This window comes from Micromesistius poutassou (genome assembly GCF_964030765.1).
Source record: "Micromesistius poutassou genome assembly, chromosome: 14".
NCBI lineage: Eukaryota > Metazoa > Chordata > Actinopteri > Gadiformes > Gadidae > Micromesistius > Micromesistius poutassou.
In genome coordinates, this window is record NC_140284.1 from 8,875,794 (window position 1) to 8,895,132 (window position 19,339).

Below are 19,339 nucleotides of genomic sequence, written 5' to 3' on the forward strand. Positions count from 1 at the left end.
TCATTCCAGAAGAAAAAAGTGCAAGGAACATCCACTGATAAAAACGGAGGGGGGCAGGCACACACGGCGATACCTTAGGGCCACCCTTGTCTTTGTCATCGTCTTGATGCCATGGCCACCGAGCTCCTGTAGTACCTGCCTCGGGTCGTCCTTCCAGCACCTACTGCTGTAGGAGTGCTCCTCCTGCCAGTACCCGATGTAGCGCTCCTCTCCATCGCTGTCACCGTTGTTGTCGCTGTCCGTGTAGTTGTTTCTTTTCTCGTCATCTCGTCGGTGTGGGGATCCCACTTCTGACACCACTTTTGAAAGGCGGCCCGTGAGCGGCTGGATGATGGTAAAGAAAAGTTGCAGACGACGGCCAGGTTTGGGATTGTGGACAAAAAGGTGAAGTTTTATTTCCTCCAAACCAAGGTCCCAAAAAATAAATAAACAAAAATAAATCCATTAATTACAAAAATAAAAAATGTTCCAAAAAAAGAAACGACTGTTGCATTCAATCCGCATAGCAATAGCCTAACAAAAACTACCGTGTGCTCTCGTACCTTCCCCCCAGCCACAAAATGCAACTCCTCACTAATTGGTTTCAGGTGGACAAATCAAGGCCAGTTAGGCCATACCATTTAGCAAGGGGGACATTCCCTGGCCAAGGCTGCATGTGGCACCCCTAGTGCTCCGGAAGTCCAAATACCACGTTAAAATATGATGTGAGGGCAGAGACAGTGAGAAGGGATAGAGTTAGGGGGAAATCCTTGTGGATAAAGTATGTAAAATGTTATCACAAGAATCTCTTTCCAAAGTGAAAGATGGCTCAGATAGTAAGTATTATGAGATTTTCGGTTCCATAAAATATGACTCAATGCAATGTGTGTGATTGAGTATGATAGCAGTTACATCTTCTGGCAGTTTGAAGATTAAAAAACCCAAACGATGAAATCCAATCTTTCGTCATAGTAGTGTGGAAACACCAGTCGTGATAATTCCCATATTATCATTCCCATGTCTTCGGCATAATGAAATGCACATAAAACATACATTACAATGTTTCAGCGTGTGGTTTTTATCTCCTACCACGCAAAAACGAAGAGTAAACATCAACCCGTCGACTCCCAAGCCCCAGAGGCACGTGCCGGTCGGGCGGATGTCTCTGAAAATTACACCCTCAATATTGTTTATGTGTTGTGCCACTTTCCCCCCCGACAGGTCCTAGCCAAGTGGAACCGTCTGCGCGCGTGGCAGCGTAGCTCGTAGCGCGTAGCATGTTGGGCGGAGGTGGTGGAAGACAAGCCCTTAATCGCCTGTGTTATTGAATTATTGAATTAAAAGCTTAAGTGCTCAGGGTGAGCGTGTCAATTTTTCCACCGCTGAATGGTACACTGCTCGTCCCCCTTTTCATCTGAATGGATCGTTTGTGTATGTAAAAATGAGGGAAGAATGGCAGCATTACACAGATCACTTTCATTGTCTGTAATTCCCTCTCATTGTGACTGTAATCGTTCCCCGAGACAAGTCGTATTCACACGGCAGTGGCACGCCAGTCCCTAATCTGCATTCAGCACCCCTGAACACAACATAGCCCGTTTTGTCGCCCAGCTGTACCCTAGCACGCTGTTAATTAAGCAAGGGTTCGCTGCAAAGCAAACATTCTGCATAATTATAAATGAGGTGGGAGTCAAACCGTTTTCATTCAACTTGGGAGACGCAGCATCGAGCCTCCGAGAGGGTAAGTGTGTTCGCCGAATAGTTTGACCCCTATTCGGGGAGAGGGAGACTCCCTCTCGCCTCCCACCCCCAACCTCCCACCGCCCAACCCCCCGCTTTGCGCTCTGTTCACCTGTTTCCTGTCTCCTCTCGTCGCTCTGCTAAGTCTGGGCACTGATGTGAAGAAAACGATGTGATGTTAAAACTGCGTCTGTGCTTCACTAGGATGAGTGGCTCCCTGTGACCCACGCAATCCGCCCTCCCCTCCTCTCTCTAACTCGCTTTGTCTCTCACACACACACGCTCAATCCCCCTCTCTCTCACACAACATCACGCACACTCTCACCCTCTCAAAAGAGTAGCTCAACTTATGCAGATGAGCTCATCAGAGCGGCGTTCCGAGATGAGCCAGCTAGGTCTGGAATTGTGTCAATACCGGCACCAAAACAAATGCAAATCAAATTCCAAATTAATGTGTTTTCCCCCGAGGAGCCGCGGAGTCGTACTTATAGTCGTCCTCAGAAGATGACAGGATTCTGTTATCCACGCGCCAAACAAGCCGCCGTCGACGCGCTCGCTTCACGCCGCCGCGCAGAAGTCTCCGTCTCTCAGGTGGAGGGAAACGGGAACCGAAATAGAACAGGGGGTGCGGGGTGCAACCTAGGCCTACCGCCTCTTTGAACAGGCGCAGCGCGTGGTTTAGGCCTACCTGGTTGTTTTTTTGTGATGTTGATTTAAAAATGGGGGGTTCTGTAGCCTATCCAATCTGTTACAGTAACATGTGTATACACGATAAATCCAAATCCTATTTTACGGATAGTCCTGCTCTGGTTGGGGCTGCGTGCAGAGTTGAGGAGGAATGAGACATTAACCTTTTCGATGGTTTGAAGTGGGCTCGCTGCAGTGCCACTGCTGTAGTCATTGGATTTTTTTTCTCTCTCCCACAGAATTGGACATTGTGAGTCGTTTACACTGTCCAGTGCACATCTCGACGCTCTCCTGCACGTCTCTTCAGATGATAATGGAGGTGGGTTATCTCCCTCAGACGATCAAGACAGTTTATACTGGAGAAACCTCTGCGTCACTCATGTTCTGATACGCTGTCACCTAAATACACCCCGAAATTACAGCTTTTTAACCGATTCTCTAGATGTATTCTGCGTTCTTTGCAGTCACCTGTTGGGATTGAAGCTACGCCAGATGCAGTAGTCATACCCTCTCTGTCGTCGTACTCTCAGGACCCTATCTCAGAGGCCGTCTGATCGTACATTTTTAGATCAACTCATTAAATATTAGTGACAGTCGTGGCTCACTGCAATTCCTTTTTGATTGTTGACAAGGTGCGCGACACATGCATTGCCTTGTCATCTGTCACATGCATGGATCTGCTTGAGTGACAGCTGCATCAAGAATTGTCCGTGGAAGCCCAGGAATCATGTTCCAGGGTTTATTAAGCTAGCATACAGCGTGTTGCATTGGTATTCTGTCAATGCCCGTTTGTAGCAGGACTGAGTGAGAGGGTTTTCTTTTAACTATGCAATTGTTGAGCTTTTTATGCGCCGGCGAGAAAGTATTGGCAGACCTTGTTCACAGAGGCCTTATTAGAATTCATAGTTTTTTCGCCACCCAGAAAAAACATTTGAAAGCCATTCCATGACAACAAAAGATGTGTATACAAATTTAATAAAATACACACAGTGAAATACACACAATGGCCCATTTTCACGTGTAAGCTCAGCTTATTGGCACATAAACCGCAGAGAGGACAACATTTAAATTACAAATACATTCTTAAAAAAACAGGTTTTTTTTCCAGAACCTCAAATGGTTTTTTATGAAAAGGGACATTCCCTGTTGTACCACCATTAATAGTTCATAAGACACTTCATTTAACGTCACTGATATGTATTTCAGTTGCCTGGAATATCCAAAGAGATGTTTCTTAAAACACTAAGTGGAGACAAAAAGCATCACTGTACAAAAGCAGACGGGACTCAATAGCTCAACAGTAGCAATTCTTTCAACGGCCTCACGAAATTGGGTTCTTAAAATGTGTAAATTACAGACATCTAGATTGACAGGTAACGGTACACCATGGACACACGCCTCTCAGGCGGAGGAGAATGATGCTTCTCCTCCGCCCCATACCTCCATCACAGTAGTCAAAGACACAGTTATATCACCTTCACACAACAAAGCCACAAACTCAAGGTACACACAAAGCGGATGGTTTTTGGTTATACAATGCGTGTCTGGGGCCTGCGCGGGCGCGGCAACCGGTGACACCGCCCCGTGGTCATTTTTACCTGTGATTTCATTATCACACTCCGGGCGGGTGAGCGTGAGGGAGGGGGGGGGGGGGGGCGAGTGAGAGGGAGGGGGGCAAGCGGGAGGGAGAGGGAGAGCAGATCGAGAGAGAGAGAGAGAGAGAGAGAGAGAGGGCGGAGTGGTGCGAAACGACACGTCAGTTCCCAGATTGTCGCTGAGGGTCCAGGCCCCCCTCCGGCGCCCCGCACTCCTGGCTGATCAGGGAGCTGTGCACCAGGCCGCTGGACAGGCTCTTGGGCCGCAGCTCAAGACCGCCGCCCAGGAACCGCGGCTCCTCCATTTCCGTGTGCGGTGGCGAACACTGGCCATCTGGGGGGCCATAGGCACTGTTGTCCAAACCTCCACCTCCTCCGCCGCCGCCGCCGCCTCCTCCTCCCCTCATCTCCTCCTTGGACTGCGGGCTGGGCAGCAGGTCCAGGGGGGGCCGGGTGGTGGGGAGGGGTGGGGGCGGCGGGCTGCAGGAGGCGGACGACAGGGTCTCCTGGTGCGGGGGGCTCGGCACCGCCGCCCCCCCCTGCTGGGCCTTCAGGTAGGGCTTGACGTTGGCCACCAGGATGGTGCCGTCGCGCGCCTGCTCCTTGCCAAAGGTGCTCAGGGTCTTCCGGCGGCTGATGGTGCCATACAGCTCCGTCTCCAGCAGCGTCTCCATGCCGACGGGGATGAAGAGGTTGGTGCGGTTGTCCGTGGCGGCGGCGGCGGCAGCGCCGTCTGCCAGCTGCCCGCCGCCGCCGCCAGCCGCCCGCAGCTTGGGCATCCAGCAGCGGTCCGAGTGTCCGAGGGCGCGGCACTCGTCCGTGCAGTGGGCGGAGCGCTCCGGTGGGGCTGCAGGCAGAGGGGGGAGAGAAGGGGGTCGGGAGCGGAGGTTTGTTACGGGAGCGCCACCACAAGAGACAACAGCAGAGACTCTCTAATGCACTCGGTCATTGAACAAAAGTTTCTCCACCCTGGATGACAAAGGACCGCCTCCCTCCCCCGCCCTCCCCTGTATCAGCGTTCTGCCTTCCTCGGTTGACTCCTAGCGATGCATAATTAATACGGCGAGCAGAACAACTCCTGAGCCTGTTGCACCAGCTGTTTGTGAGTTCAAACAGCACTCCGCGGCATCAGTGCCCCGATTTACTTTAGATCTGCGCCGTTCCTTATTACTGATCACAAAATACTATGCGTTCTGCGCCTGGCTTATTCCTGCAAAAAAATCATTATACATTATTTAGAGATTTTGTGTTTCGTATAGGCATAGTTGGTCGGGACTGCATTAACATTTTATTTCTTGTTGTGCGTTATGGTGTTATTATGGGATGCCTGAGAGACCCGTTTTGAGTGCCCTTTTGTTAGCCTCGGTATGTACTTATTGGAAACAAAAACACAACGACAAATTAAAGTACGGTTTGAATGTGTGTTCGTTATTTGAATGCTTTCAGTGCTTTACTAAACCACCAAAGGACATTTACATGTTGATCCAGGCATTTTGTAATTCTAGGTTCATACGATGATTATTATTAACTTAAGTGCAAGACTCTAAAAATACTGAATACATTTATCAAATGTATAAAAATAACAAGTGCACATGACCTCTCTAATGAGCCTTCATATCAAATATGAGAAAACGCGGTGATGGAGTTTGAAGAAGAGAAAATGTGTTCCCGAAGCCTTTTCAATCACAAGGCGAACCAGACGATGACCGAGTAAGACACACAGCAGCAGCACACCAAAAGCATTCCAACACTGCGATGCCACAATGGCTTTTAGTTTCCACTCCTTTTCCACTCCAGTCCAGCACATGCTGTCTTAAACTGTCGCCAATGCATTATCTCCCTGTATGGCTCCACACATCAGAGCCCTGAGTGGACTGGGAGGAGAAGGAGGAGAGAGAGGACCATTCATTTCCAAGGCTACCGTTCACCGTGCCACACGCTTCCACACGCTGCCGCTGCAGCAGGGACATGATGCTGATGCAGAGAGATGTTTGGGGTAGGAAGCCTCTGCGTGGAATGCTGTACCGGGTTTCAGGTCATTATACCGTTCTGGCTGAGCACACAGCCTAAAACAATACGTATTCTGTCTGCTTTGCCCGGGGAAACATACTGTATACAATCATATTAATAATAATAATAATAATAATTCACGTTGGAGTTATTTTTATACCCCATATATATATAGTCGATTGCTTTGAAATACCAAAAGGCTCTCACTCCATTTCAAATCAAAAACGGTCCAATCTTTGCCGTGTTTGAATACGGCATCACAGGCATTGTCCACCAAAATGGCCCATGAGCAAATATAAAATGGGAGAATGACTTATTCACACACACACAGAACCAATCTGCCCACTACAAATATAATCAGAGACAGCCTAGCAACATGGCCAATGTGCATCTGGTAATGGTGAATAAATATTCAGAGGGGACGCTGGAGGGAGGCTCACAGGTGCATACATTAGCGGCTCTGAGGCAGTGGGGACCCTGGCACTGTGATAAAGGGGATGGATGGAGGAAAACACCACCCTTAGTCGCGCGTGGAGGAAAACACCACCCTTAGCCGCGCGTGGAGGGACACAATCGGCCGCCTTTCATTTAAGATAACAGCAACACTGTCCAAAACGACAAAGTATGGATTTTGTTTTCAGTTAATATCAAATAATTCTCTCTGGCTCTCTCTCTCTCTCTCTCTCTCTCTCTGTCTTTCTCCTCTGTATCTCCTTCTTTCACACATGCACATACACACACACCGAACACACACACACACACACACACACACACACACACACACACACACACACCGAACACACACACACACACACACACACAGGAGCGTTTGTACACAAACACACACACAGGAAATGTGTCAGAAACACGGGAGGGAGAAAGTGAGCATGTGTAGGTGGCGTGGTGTTGTGGTGTGATCAAGGCGACGATGAAAAATACATCATGCAAATCTTCTATGATGTATGAAGTGCTCTCTCTCTCACACACACACACACACACACACAACCACACGCACACACAACCACACACACACACACACACACACACACACACCCACACACACACCACCGAGGCTAACAGAACAGAACACATTTATTGTCACAGTTTGCTTTGCTTAAAAAATGTTAAAATAAAAAAATCTCTCTCTCGCACACAACGAGGGCGAGGGAGAGAACAGCATTAACACAGGCCATTAATATTGAATGCAATGCTCCACTTCTTTGCATTTCTCTTATCGTACAAACGCAGGCTTAAAAAAAACGAACTCGCCTTCCATTCAAACAGGCGGTCAGAGGCCGCTGTGTTAAACTTCTGCCGAGCATACATAACAACATCTCGCCCAATATCTCTTCGTTCGATTGGCCCTTTGAACTAAAGACAAGAGAAAAAGTACCAGAAATGTGCAACTCAAGAAGTGATTGAATTTACACCTCCTGCAGTGGCGGACCACATCCCGCCCTCCCCTCGCTGATAGCAAACACACACAGACTCACTCACTACAGAGGGAGGGAGATGGTGATAACATGGGGAGAGACAGACAGACAGACAGACCGACCGACTCACTCACTACAGAGGGAGGGAGATGGAGATAACGGGGGAGAGACGTGAAGGTGGGGAGAGAGGGGGAGAGGGAGAATTTGAAATATAAAAGATGAAGAGATGAAGGTGGAGAGAGAGAGAACGAGAGGGAGGGAGTGAGAGAGGGCCACATTTCCCTGTGGCATCCAGAAAAACGGTTTCCATCTCTGCACCGCTGGAGTAAAAAAAACGTTCATAGCGATGTAAATGGTGTGGAGGCACTACAAGGGCCCCTGATGACCAGGGACCTTCCTAAGGACATTGGGCCCTCCTCACAGGGAAATGAGAGATGACTCCTTTGCATCCAGGCAGGCTTTTCTTTTTTTTTTACCCAGCATGCATGCTGGCTGCGATTCCAGAGAAGCGATTCATATTTTCAACGCCACTACACATGAAAAGGTAAATATAGGAGTGGGGGGAGGGGAGGCCGCATGTTTGATGGGGTTTGAGGGGAAGTTCTGACTTGTTAAAAAGGGAAGATGTTGGGAAGGGGGAAACAATTGAGTTTCATCGGCTTTCATAAGAAATCTTTTTTTTCTCGTATTTCAGAGCCGCCGAAAATGCAGTTGCTAACGGAGTGAATGTTTTGAGGGAGCGGGTACAAAGGGAGCCATGTTTCACTAAAAATACCTGTCTCTCCCCGCTGAAAGCATCTGTCATGCTCCGCTGTCTCTTCCTTGTTAGTCAAGGCATGGAAGTGGCGAGCTCGCATTCACATAATGGCATGATCAAAAGCAGCAGTGACAGAAGTAGACTTTGCCATGGATATGGATTTGTTTGATGGCTAAAGAAGACATGGGTATGTTTGAACACTGCCTACTGCCAATGGACTCTTTTATCCCCTTAAACTATCTGCTCCATTCAACACTCTTTGTATGTCATCTTGGCAACAACACAGCTCACATTGTCCAACAGAAAGTACGGGGGAGAGAGAAACCCAAAAGTGGAAACAGCAGCATCTGTCCGCGGGTAATCTTTGATTACGGTTTTGCTGCGGCATGCAGCAGAAAGCCGTTTGAACCTGTTGGTTTCTATGGTTTCCTCCCTTTCTCCCCCTCTCCCTCCCAATGCCCCCCCCCCCCTCCCCCCTCTACACAGAATACGCTAGCTTCCCACCCCCCCCCATTTACCTCCAGACCCCCACTACCTGCCGGGGGGGCGGGGGGCGTGGGGGGGGGGAATGAAAGGACGAAACAAGGTCTGAGACAACAGTCCGTTAGGCTGCTTGGAGACTAGCGGCAGGGGGAGAGAGAGGGAGAGAGAACACTCACCTTGCTCGAGAGGCTGGCTATTAACGCCGGTGGCTGCTTTCATCTTGAGGGCCTCCCTGCCAGATGTGTCGCAGTGCGAGCCTTTATTAGTATCCTGGTCACTGTCCGCCTGGTCGCTGTCCCCGTGGCCGCTGTCTCGGAGGCTGGCCCTCTCAGCGTCCTTAAAGGTGGAGCTGCAGCAGAGGACAGCAGAGGAGAGGGGATGGAGTCCAGACAAAGCATCGCTCACTGCTCACTGCTGCCTCCCCTCTGTGTGTGTGTGTGTGTGTGTGTGTGTGTGTGTGTGTGTGTGTGTGTGTGTGTGTGTGTGCGTGCGTGCATGAGTGTGTGTGTGCGCGTCTGTGTGTGTGTGTGTGACTGGTGTGGCCCGGCGGCCTGATCTTGGGGAGTGTGTACATGTAACCCCGTTGGTCAGGATGCTACTGCTTACAAGCCTTACCTCTGAACAAATGGCTGCCTGCTGCCGACGTAATTGGGCTCGGAGGAAAAATTATCCGTCTGAAAATGAGGAGAGGGAGGAAGAAAAGAATAAGAATCACATCCGGCCGTCTCGAACCGCAGCCGACAAGTCTCCGTAACAATCAGGGGAACATAAAACATAAAACATAGAACATAATAAAAACCCAAATCAAACCAAAATGATTCTCTCTGCGGTTTATCGACTGCCACGGTTGTAATCGGTTGCGATAAATACTACGTATTAATGAAATCATTGCACTGAAAGAATGGCTGTATAATAAGGAGAAATCTCCATTATGAGCATATGTGGCGCCTTGGCAGGGCGAGGCGGTAATGCATTAGCCAGGGCCGTGAGCATCCTTCCCCTATCTAGAGGGTAATGTGTTCACGTTGATCACACCCACTTGCCCTAGCAACTGGTGACAGTGCCAGGCCCTGTCGTTTGTGTTATCGTCCTCAAATGAGATGGTCGCTCAGACTGTCCTAGATAAAAAATAAATAAAGAAATAAAACATTCCCAATGTTTTAAATAACATGGCCGACCAATCTCTGTCAATTAAGCGAGCCGGCTGGCTTTTATTAGCACACGCGTCATATCTACAACCAAAGGGCTGACCCTCTTTAATTGCCTTCATCTGCAGGATCTGGGATGGGGGGGGGGGGGGTGGTATGGGTGGGGGGGTACCTTGCTCATGTTTGGGGAGGGCCGGGGGGACGGGGATGGGGACGGGGGGGGGGGGGGGGGGGGGGGGGTGGGACGCTATTGTGGGGGTTCTGCTGTGTGCAGCTAGTCCGCCTGGCACATAGCGGTTCAGTAATGTGATCGGACAAGCTGCTCAAACACCTGTCCAATCCACGCCGCTCAGGCACGGGTTTGTTTCCACACTATAGCGATTCGTCTGGCAGGACCACAGCGTTGTTCAAGACTCACTCTGTTTGCATGTCTCGCTGAAAGGAGGTCCTGATTATGCAGACCAGCTGTAAGGTTTTTTGCAGGAGGGGACTTATAATGGTCTAATTAAAGGGAGACGAAAAGAAAAAAACAAAAAAAGGAAAAAACATTGGGTTTGTGAACAAAATAAAAATTCTGATTCGTCAGATACTGCAGGAAACGAGAGCGGCGGACATTTCCATACGCAACACAATAAGCCCCGGCGAAGAGCGCCATAAGTGACACCGTGCTTCATCAGCGCAACGTAACGCACAGCGGTGACACCGGTAAAGAAAAGACATTCCCATTGTTTCCGGGAGCTTTTTTCCATTATACTGCGTATCTTTCGTCAGATAACGGCGGAGCGCCCGCGGGTGATAAGGGAGAAGGGATGGGGGCAGATAACACAGAGACCCTGTGGGACGCGGTGGAGACACCGCGCCCCACGCTAGGCCCGTACCTGAATCACCGACATCCTGTTGCTGCTCGGCGTCTCCCCGCTCAGGCCGGCGAAGCTGGAGTGGCAGGCGGTCCGCGGCACCGTCAGGCTGTTGGGGGTGGTCTTCAGGTACATGACCTCCGACCGGGGCAGGGTGAGGGGGAGGGGGCTCTGGTAGTCGAAGCAGATTGGCGAGGTGATGAGCGAGGGGCTGCTCACCACGTTCATCCGGCTGGCCGAATCCCTCTCCTCCATCTCACTCTGCACCAACATGATGTCACTCTTGTTGATCCTCTTCTTCTTCCCCTTCCCCGCCGGCGGATTGGAGTACTCGGCCATTCGGCAGTTGTAGTTCCCCGTCTCCTTGTCCTGATGCTTGGACTTGACGGCGATGGCGGCCATGACGGCCAGCAGCATGACGGAGATGATGCAGAGGGTCACGATGAGGGGGAGGGACACGTCCCAGGGCTGGGGCTCCCCGCTGGCGCTGGAGCTCCCGCCCGCCGCCGGCTCGGGGTTGGCCCGGATGATCAGCTTGGCCACGGCGAACAGCGGCGGCTTGCCGTGGTCCGTCACCTTGACCACCAGCTCCACCGCCGGCGCCACGTCCTCCCAGAGGGCGTGGGCGGTCCTGACCTCGCCCCCCACCGGGTCCATCTCGAACAGGTGGTCCTCGTTGCCCTCCGAGATCTCGTAGGTGAGGTGGCCGCTCTCGCCGTGGTCGTGGTCGACGGCCTTCACCGTGGCCACGATGTAGCCCAGGCCCACGTTGCGCGGCACGGGGATCTCGGCGGTGTCGTTCTGCAGCAGCGGCAGCACGATGACGGGCAGGTTGTCGTTGACGTCCAGGATGCTGACGCGCACCGTGCCCGTGCTCTCCATGTGGGGGGCACCGGCGTCCTTGGCCTGCACCTTGAACTCAAAGAACTTGGTCTGCTCGTAGTTGAAGGAGCGCGAGGCGTAGATGGCGCCGTTGGTGGGGTTGACGGACACGTAGGTGTACACGGACACGTCGCCGATGTGCGACGGCAGGATGGAGTAGGACACGGTGCCGTTGCGGCCCACGTCCGGGTCGTGGGCCAGCACCGAGCCCAGGTACTCCCCCGGGATGTTGTTCTCGGGCACCTGCAGCACGTACACGGCCTTGGTGAAGCGCGGCGCGTTGTCGTTCTCGTCCAGCACCTTCACGGTGAACGACTTGGTGGAGTTGAGCGAGGGCAGGCCGTTGTCGCGGGCGACGATGGTGATGTTGTACTCCTCCTTCAGCTCGCGGTCCAGCGGGCGGTCGGTGAGCAGCGTGTAGAAGTTGTCGTTGTTCTCCTGCAGTCTGAAGGGCACGTTCCCCAGCACCCGGCACTGCAGCTGCCCGTTGCGCCCCGAGTCCTTGTCTGTCACCCTCACCAGCGCGATGACCGACTCCGGGGGCGCCGCCTCGCTGATGGCGCCCTGTCGCACCGACACGAAGCTGATCAGCGGCCAGTTGTCGTTCTTGTCCAGCACCTTGACGGTGATCTTGCAGTGGCCCGGGATGGGGTTCGGGCCGAGGTCCTTGGCCTGCACATCGAACTCGATGATGGGGTTCTCCTCGTAGTCGATCTCCCCCTGGATCTTGATGACACCCGTGTTGGGGTCGATGGAAAACAGGTCCTGCATGCGTTCTGACGCGTACCCGGTGAAGGAGTAGACCACCTGTCCATTGCTGCCGTCATCCTGGTCTGTAGCGTTCAAGTCAATCAGTATTTTTCCCGGTGGAGAATTTTCTGGAATCTCAATGACGTAGGATGATTTTTCAAAAACAGGGCTGTTGTCATTGGAATCAGTGACCCTGACGTTGATTTGCATGGAGCCTGATCTGGGATATTCCCCTCCGTCGATGGCAGTCAGCAGGAGGGTGTGATGGCTTTGGTCCTCCCTGTCCAGAGGTCTCTGAACCACCAGCTCTGGGTAAATGGTCCCATCTCCCCGCACTTTTAAATCCAAGGAAAACGTATTGTAATCATCTCGGGTGACCTGATAAGTTTTGATGCCGTTTTCCCCAAAATCCAAGTCATGTGCGATGGTGAGGGGGAAGCGTGTCCCGGCAGCGGCGTTCTCTGAGATATCAATATTGACGTGGTCGGAGGGGAAGCTGGGCGAATTGTCGTTGATATCTTGGATGTCAATCTTTATCATGCATATTTCCTTGTCGTTGGCGAAAACCTCCATAGAGAGCTGGCACTTGGGGCTGCGTCGGCACAGCGTCTCCCTGTCAATCCTTTGTTTGGTGAACACCAGTCCGCTCTCCGGGTCGATGTCCACCAGGTGTGGGGCGGAATTCTCCAGGACCCGAAAGTTGGATTTCTTGCCTCTCTCCAACGTGCCATATCCGGCATCTTTTGCGATATTCCCGATGACAGTGCCCGGTCCCTGCTCCTCCGGAACCGAATAATTGAGGTTTTTCAACGAGAGGGCTTTAACCCACAAGAGAAAGAAAACAGGGACAGAGAGGCGCATCCCTGATACTGGATATGCGGTAGAAGGAGAGAAAAATCCTCTTTGACTTTCAACCTGTTGATTACAGCAAACCTAGAGGACTAAACCGCCCAGGCATGTGGCTCCTCGCTGATCCAAACGCGTTTGGAAACGTAATCGATTAATGAACCGTTTCTCTTCTTTCATCGGTTTCCGATCAGCTATTTTACATTCCGTAGAGCCATTGTGAACTCTTTCTGTCCACAAAGATGACCGCCCGGCGACACCTTACGCAGGAATGACAGATGAAATCCAACATGGCTTGACAGAATCCCCCCTTCTCGAACGAAGCACCAAAGAACACAGATGAGCTAAAGGGTGCTGCGTCTCCCACCGCATCAAGGTTAAACCCGTCTGGATGCTGAAGGTTAGAGTGGAGCCCACTAAAGCGCATTGCCCTCATGCGACATCTCCACCTAAGCTACGGCAAACACTGACATGCCCGCTCCGAAATGCAGCATTGCCCATTATTACTATTCACAATGCATTGACTTTAGCTCCTCTGTGCGGCACACTGTTGCACACGGGTTGCGCTCACCGACCACACGTTTAGTCCTGGCTCCAAAGTGCACCGAAACCCCGAATAAGGACGCTTCAACCTGTCCAACCTTTTGTATTCCCGTCATTCAAGAGCATCTACGGCGAGGCTGACACTTTGCTCCGGTGAATCTCCAATAATCAGTCCCGTATAATCCCGTAATCCAGTCTACTCGGACCCAGCACGTTTACATCCCTCGGTCGGACTATGCTCGTCTGCCTCGGCTTCCGTGAAACGTAGAGGAAAAAAGGGGCAAGATGTGCGGTGTCGCACGATGCCAGATAATCAGAATGAATCGCTGTCCTACCCCTCAGTTCTCCGCGTCAACTGGTGAACCAGCGCTCAGATCCGCGCTCCAATCCTCCGGAGGTTCGATCGGAGTCCACAGCATCGCTTGATGCATTTTTACATAGTTTCTGATCGTCCTCTCTGGCCAATGAGTGAACCGGTGACAGATCGAGCCTTGTGGGGTTTCTCCGATAGGTCTGGGCAAATCGCATGCAGCAGGGCTGTTCCAGGGCTACGTGATGCTGGTACTGATGCTGCGGGCGCCCAGAGCGGAGAGGAGATGGAAACGTGCTGCTGGTTGTTGTTGCTAATGCGGAGGAGGCGGTGGGGATGAATACATCTGAGATTCGTTAGTGAATAATAAAGTCCGCGCATGGGGGGGCTTGACAGGTGGTCATTGTTGCACGCCGTGGTTCAGCTGGCCATCTCGTTTCGGGGCTCGGGGAAAGTAAAGGAATCGAGGCTGAAAGAGAAATAAAGAGAGATGCGCTCCTTCAAAATAATGCCCCCCTCAAGAGGCTTTACTATACTAAGCTATTAATATCTGGAATATATATATCTATATATCTGCGGTCAGTAAGCTCATGCAATAGTTGACATTGAAATTATATATATATATATACACACACACACACACACACACACACACACACACACACACACACACACACACACACACACACACAAATAGAACAAAAACACACGGCATGCTTTCACCGCTCTGACAAAGAACATATTCGGTCTAGATATAAAAACGGTTGAATGCCAAACAATATAAAAACAACACGTCTGCTCCTAGCACCTAGCACTGGGCAGCACACAGCGATGAGAGGGCTTTCATAACCATCCGACTTTCATAACCATGAGCAGAATATGAATTGAATCAGTTCCATTCTGCATCGCAACCTGTAGCATTCAAACCTTCCAGTCTCACCTGGCCAGGTGTGGGCGCCCGCAGCCCCGGGGGGTGGGGGCTGCGGGTGAGGAGCAACACGTGGAGGTTTGAATGCTACAGGTTGCGATGCAGAGGGGAACTGATTAAATTCATATTCTGCTCATGGTTTTGAAAGTCAGATGTCTATGAAAGCCCTCTCATCGCTGTGTGCAACCCAGTGCTAGGAGACCTGTAGCAGATGTGTTGTTTTTATATTGTTTAGCTGTCAACCGTTTTTGTATTTAAAAAATAGTTTATTTGTCAGAGTGGTGAAAGACGTTTATGCTGTGTGTATTTGTTCTAGTTTTATATTCTTTGTCAATAGAATTCTATTATATTTCAATGTATTATATTGTGTTAGTGTACTGGCTTCGTTCAAGGTTTCAGATATTAATAGCTTAGTAGGCTACATGCCAGTAAATCTTAAGTGCTTATTTGATCATAGTTCATCCCTGAAAAATGGCCCCACGTCGGCCTGGCCCCATGTAGGCCCTAGCCCCAGTAGGCCTAGCCCCAGTAGGCCTAGCCCCACTTAGGGCAGGCACCCGTAGGCCTAGACCTGCTTAGTGGCCCCGCCTGAGTATGGCTGGCCCCGCGTATGGCTGGCCCAGCTTAGGGCTGGCCCCGCTTAGGCCTGGCCCCACTTAGGGCTGGCCCCACTTAGGGCTGGCCCCAGATAGGCCTGGCCCCTTGTAGCACTGGCCCTGATAACAGTCACCAGGAGGTGATATGCAAGGGGCTCCCTTCCTCCTTTCATTTCCCGCCGCATCAGATGTGGATCACCTTGAGCTGTCCCCCGTCCCTCCCCATTGTCTGGGACATGGCTGACGTCCTCCTCCGGGGAGCGCTGTGGCGCGGTGCAGCCCGCAGGCCGGCCCTTCCTGCGGGGGGGAGATAAGGGCGACACACGAGGACTCACTAATTATCAGCGGGTCGGTTTGAAGCCCGCATCGACGCCGCTGTAGTGTCTGCATTGTCACGCGGCCCTGCATTGTTAGGGGGCTCTGTGTGTGCGGTGAGGGAGGGGGCCAGTGTGTCGGTGGTGGTCACCTTGCAGGCAACGGGCCGCACTGTGGCGGTCCTTGTCTTTGTTTGGACCGAGGTGGAGCCCCTTTTTTCCTCTCTCTCTCCGCTCTCTCTCACTCCCTCTCTGTCTCCCTACCCCTCTCTCTCTCTCTCTCTCTCTCTCTCTCTCTCTCTCTCTCTCTCCCCCACCTCTCTCTCTCTCTCTCTGAACACATGCTTAATGCCTCCTCGTTCTGCGTTCATACCTTACTCACACTCGGTCCTCTGCATCAAAACTGTTGATATTCAACAAAGGATTGTGTGTATCTGTGTGTGTGTGTGTGTGTGTGTGTGTGTGTGTGTGTGTGTGTGTGTGTGCGCGCGCGCGCGTGTGTTTTAACCCTAACAACAGTATGTTGTTAGCGGTAACACAATTGCTGTGAATGTCTCTTTGTTGTTATTGCGCCGGCTCTGTGCTGGGTGTGATTACAGGTGAGATAGAGCTGTTTATCATGCGGCACTGGTTCCATGGATGATGTTACCACGCCGACGCTGCTCGCATGATGAACGTGTTTGATTGAATAAAGCATATATTAGAAATCCCCCCAAAAATAAATCTTCTGAACGTCTACAGGTGAGAGGGACGTGTGTCGTAGGAGGGCTTTTAATGCCGTTCGCCGTGCAAAAACACAAAAGGAAAAACACAGACAGACGATCCCTCCTCTCTCCTCTCACAGCAGAAGACGTGGGAGAGAGGATTCATCAAGTGCAACACAAACCCCTTCAGTCTGAGGTAAGGATACAGGGAGACAGACGTCCTGCTGCACTTGCCCATGTAGATCGAGGTCACCACACCGTGAGTGGTATGAATACCAAAGACCTGCCGACGAAGAACCCGTCGCTGAAGAACTCCTGATGGGGGAGGGATAGTGTAGTGTAGGGGGCTGGAGGCATTCTGGAGCATACCTGAGAGAGTGCCTGCTTTGTAACAACGTGAACGTGAGTGTCCTCTAACCCTCATGGCGGAAAGCCGTAGAAAGATGACCGGTGTCGGACCATCTTCGGTGGACAACACGTGGTTACATCTCTCTGCACGTGACCATTACTGTGCCTGACCACATGGGAGTAGAGGCTGGAGGCTCAGCGCTACGTTCTAGTTCTCTGGCCGCTCGCCTCTCGCCTCAATTAATCTTCCTTCCAGTTTGTTTTGTGGAGAAAAAGGGTTATCAATCCATTCTTCATTCACTCATCCATCTTTAACGTGTTTACGGCTGGTGGCGTCCCCCTCCTCCCCCACCACCCCCCCCCCCGCACAGGCAGCGCGCCCGCAGTTCCTCTGATGCCGCCTGCCGCCGAGTGCATGTTTGAGATAACCGCTGTTTTTCAAGCCTTTCTCTCCGTCAATATTTGCAAAAGGTTTATTCTTGCACTTGCATGTTTTGTAAAGAAGCCCTTCATGTGTTCAGGGCTGCGCAGATCAAACGGCGCACGGCATCGGACCGTTCACAGAGCGGCGCAGGCCTCTGTGTTTATCGCGGCCGAAGGACAAGGTCGGCTGTGAGGTTCATGATTGCAATGCTAAACCCTGCGATGCACTAGAGTGGTGATATACATATGTGGGCATTCACAACCATAAGGGCCGGGGGGGGGACTCTTTATTAGAAAATAATGTACAACGTGAGCTTCTAATAACGGGCGTGGTTTGTTCCACGTATAACATGGTTACCCACTGATTGGATATTAGTTACATTCATCTATAACCGTTATTGTTTTATATCGATTTTAATCAGCGGATAATTAGATATCATCCCACGGCACTTTGAGTGTGTTGTTGTTGGGTTGCCAAGGAAACATCTGGTCGATAGTACTACTTAACCGCTGCTGTTAATGTTGGATTTGGAGAGCATTGATCCACAACTGTAATGGTAAAGGTTATTGAGAAATAATCCACACCCTTGGAGCGCGTGGACCAATCAGAATAAAGCATTCTGCGCCGCTACGACATAATTGGTGCCCTCTCATTCACATTTAGCCCCGATAATTGTAGGACCTTTATTTTTACGAGTGTACGAATTCAGCATTCAATCCCATCCATTGTGAGTCGACCTGCCAGCCTTTATTTTCCTCGCCTCTTCTAGTGCGACCTCTGCTGCTGATATCCCACTGCTTGCGTTGCCTCGCCAGCGCCTTTGCCCCGCTGCTCGCCACACTTTGAACCTCGCAGCTCATGGAAAACATCTCATCAGGCGACGTGGCTGCGGGCTGGTGGTCCGTGGAGTAGGATTCCAGAAACTAACCAGCAAACTTCCAGAACAAATTAGTTTTGATCGGTGATTCATGGATTTCATGTATATGTGAAAAAACAGCTGGTGTAGGATTGACTAGGGCCCTATTTTACAGAGAGAGAGTCAAACCCAAACTCCCTTCTCCCTCCACTTATTTCCGAGTCAAGAGGCCTGCTCCGTGGATCGGATCTGAAGATATCTTTTAACAAGGGAGAGGCACTGCAGCGGTAAAGACCGGTTTATCTTAAATTCTCATTCAAATAACGTAAATGTCAGCATGTCCACTGTGGTGCCAAGGCTGGTAAGTGTTTAATTTATTATCTGTATGGATATATATGGATAGATAGATGGATAGATATTACCTCTATAGATAGATCGGTATTATCTATATGGATGGATAGATATAGAATATATAGATAAATAGATAGATAGATTTATTATCTTTATATATATATATATATATATATACAATTTTCAAAATAAAATACCCAATTATAACACATACATAAACACCAAGCTATAACTACATTAACCATCGCACCTGCTGGGGGTCATGTGACGAGCCCTGTGATTGGTCATGATCTTAATAACAAGATGTAAGAGGCAGCCAAGCCGAAACGCTCCACGCATCCAAACGGCGGCTCTGTGCATGTTTGATATCGCTGCCTTTGAGATCATGGGAACACCTTATGGGAAAGACAGAAATTTGAAACCACTTAGAACCAAAGATCAACCGCTCTGAAGACGGCTTTTGGCTCCCAAGCCCGAGAAATCCAGATCGAGTGAGATTCTGGCATGATGCAATCTGGAATGGGCTCAGGAACACAGTGGGAGAATCAGAGAAGGACACAGGATAGATTCACATTCCTCTCCACTGTTACCTATTGACCTTTGCGACCCAAACATAATTGTCCCTTGTATTGCCACGGACAATTATATACCGCGAACAGTGAACCACCTCAGCCATATCGGAAGATGACAAAGACAAATGTTAAATCATTTTGGTGTTGAGGTGAAGCATTCAGCTGAGGCAGAAGCAGCAGCAGCAGCAGCAGCAGAGTCCCTGTTTATATCCAACTAAAAAAAGCC

General features: G+C 50.7%; 1 protein-coding gene across 1 annotated transcript in view; it reads right to left on the reverse strand.

Moving 5' to 3' along the window:
* Positions 1–4,162: 4,162 nt before the first annotated feature.
* The window catches only part of LOC311358816 (protocadherin-17-like), a gene marked incomplete at both ends in the record, with an annotated part of 19,852 nt that continues 4,675 nt past the window's right edge, over positions 4,163–19,339 (reverse strand). The window contains 7 exons of the mRNA XM_084478927.1: positions 4,163–4,335; positions 4,429–4,848; positions 8,861–9,033; positions 9,300–9,358; positions 10,711–13,139; positions 14,948–15,000; positions 15,744–15,841. Coding sequence (XP_084335053.1) covers positions 4,163–4,335; positions 4,429–4,848; positions 8,861–9,033; positions 9,300–9,358; positions 10,711–13,139; positions 14,948–15,000; positions 15,744–15,841 — 3,405 coding nt within the window. The remainder of the gene's footprint in view (positions 4,336–4,428; positions 4,849–8,860; positions 9,034–9,299; positions 9,359–10,710; positions 13,140–14,947; positions 15,001–15,743; positions 15,842–19,339) is intronic.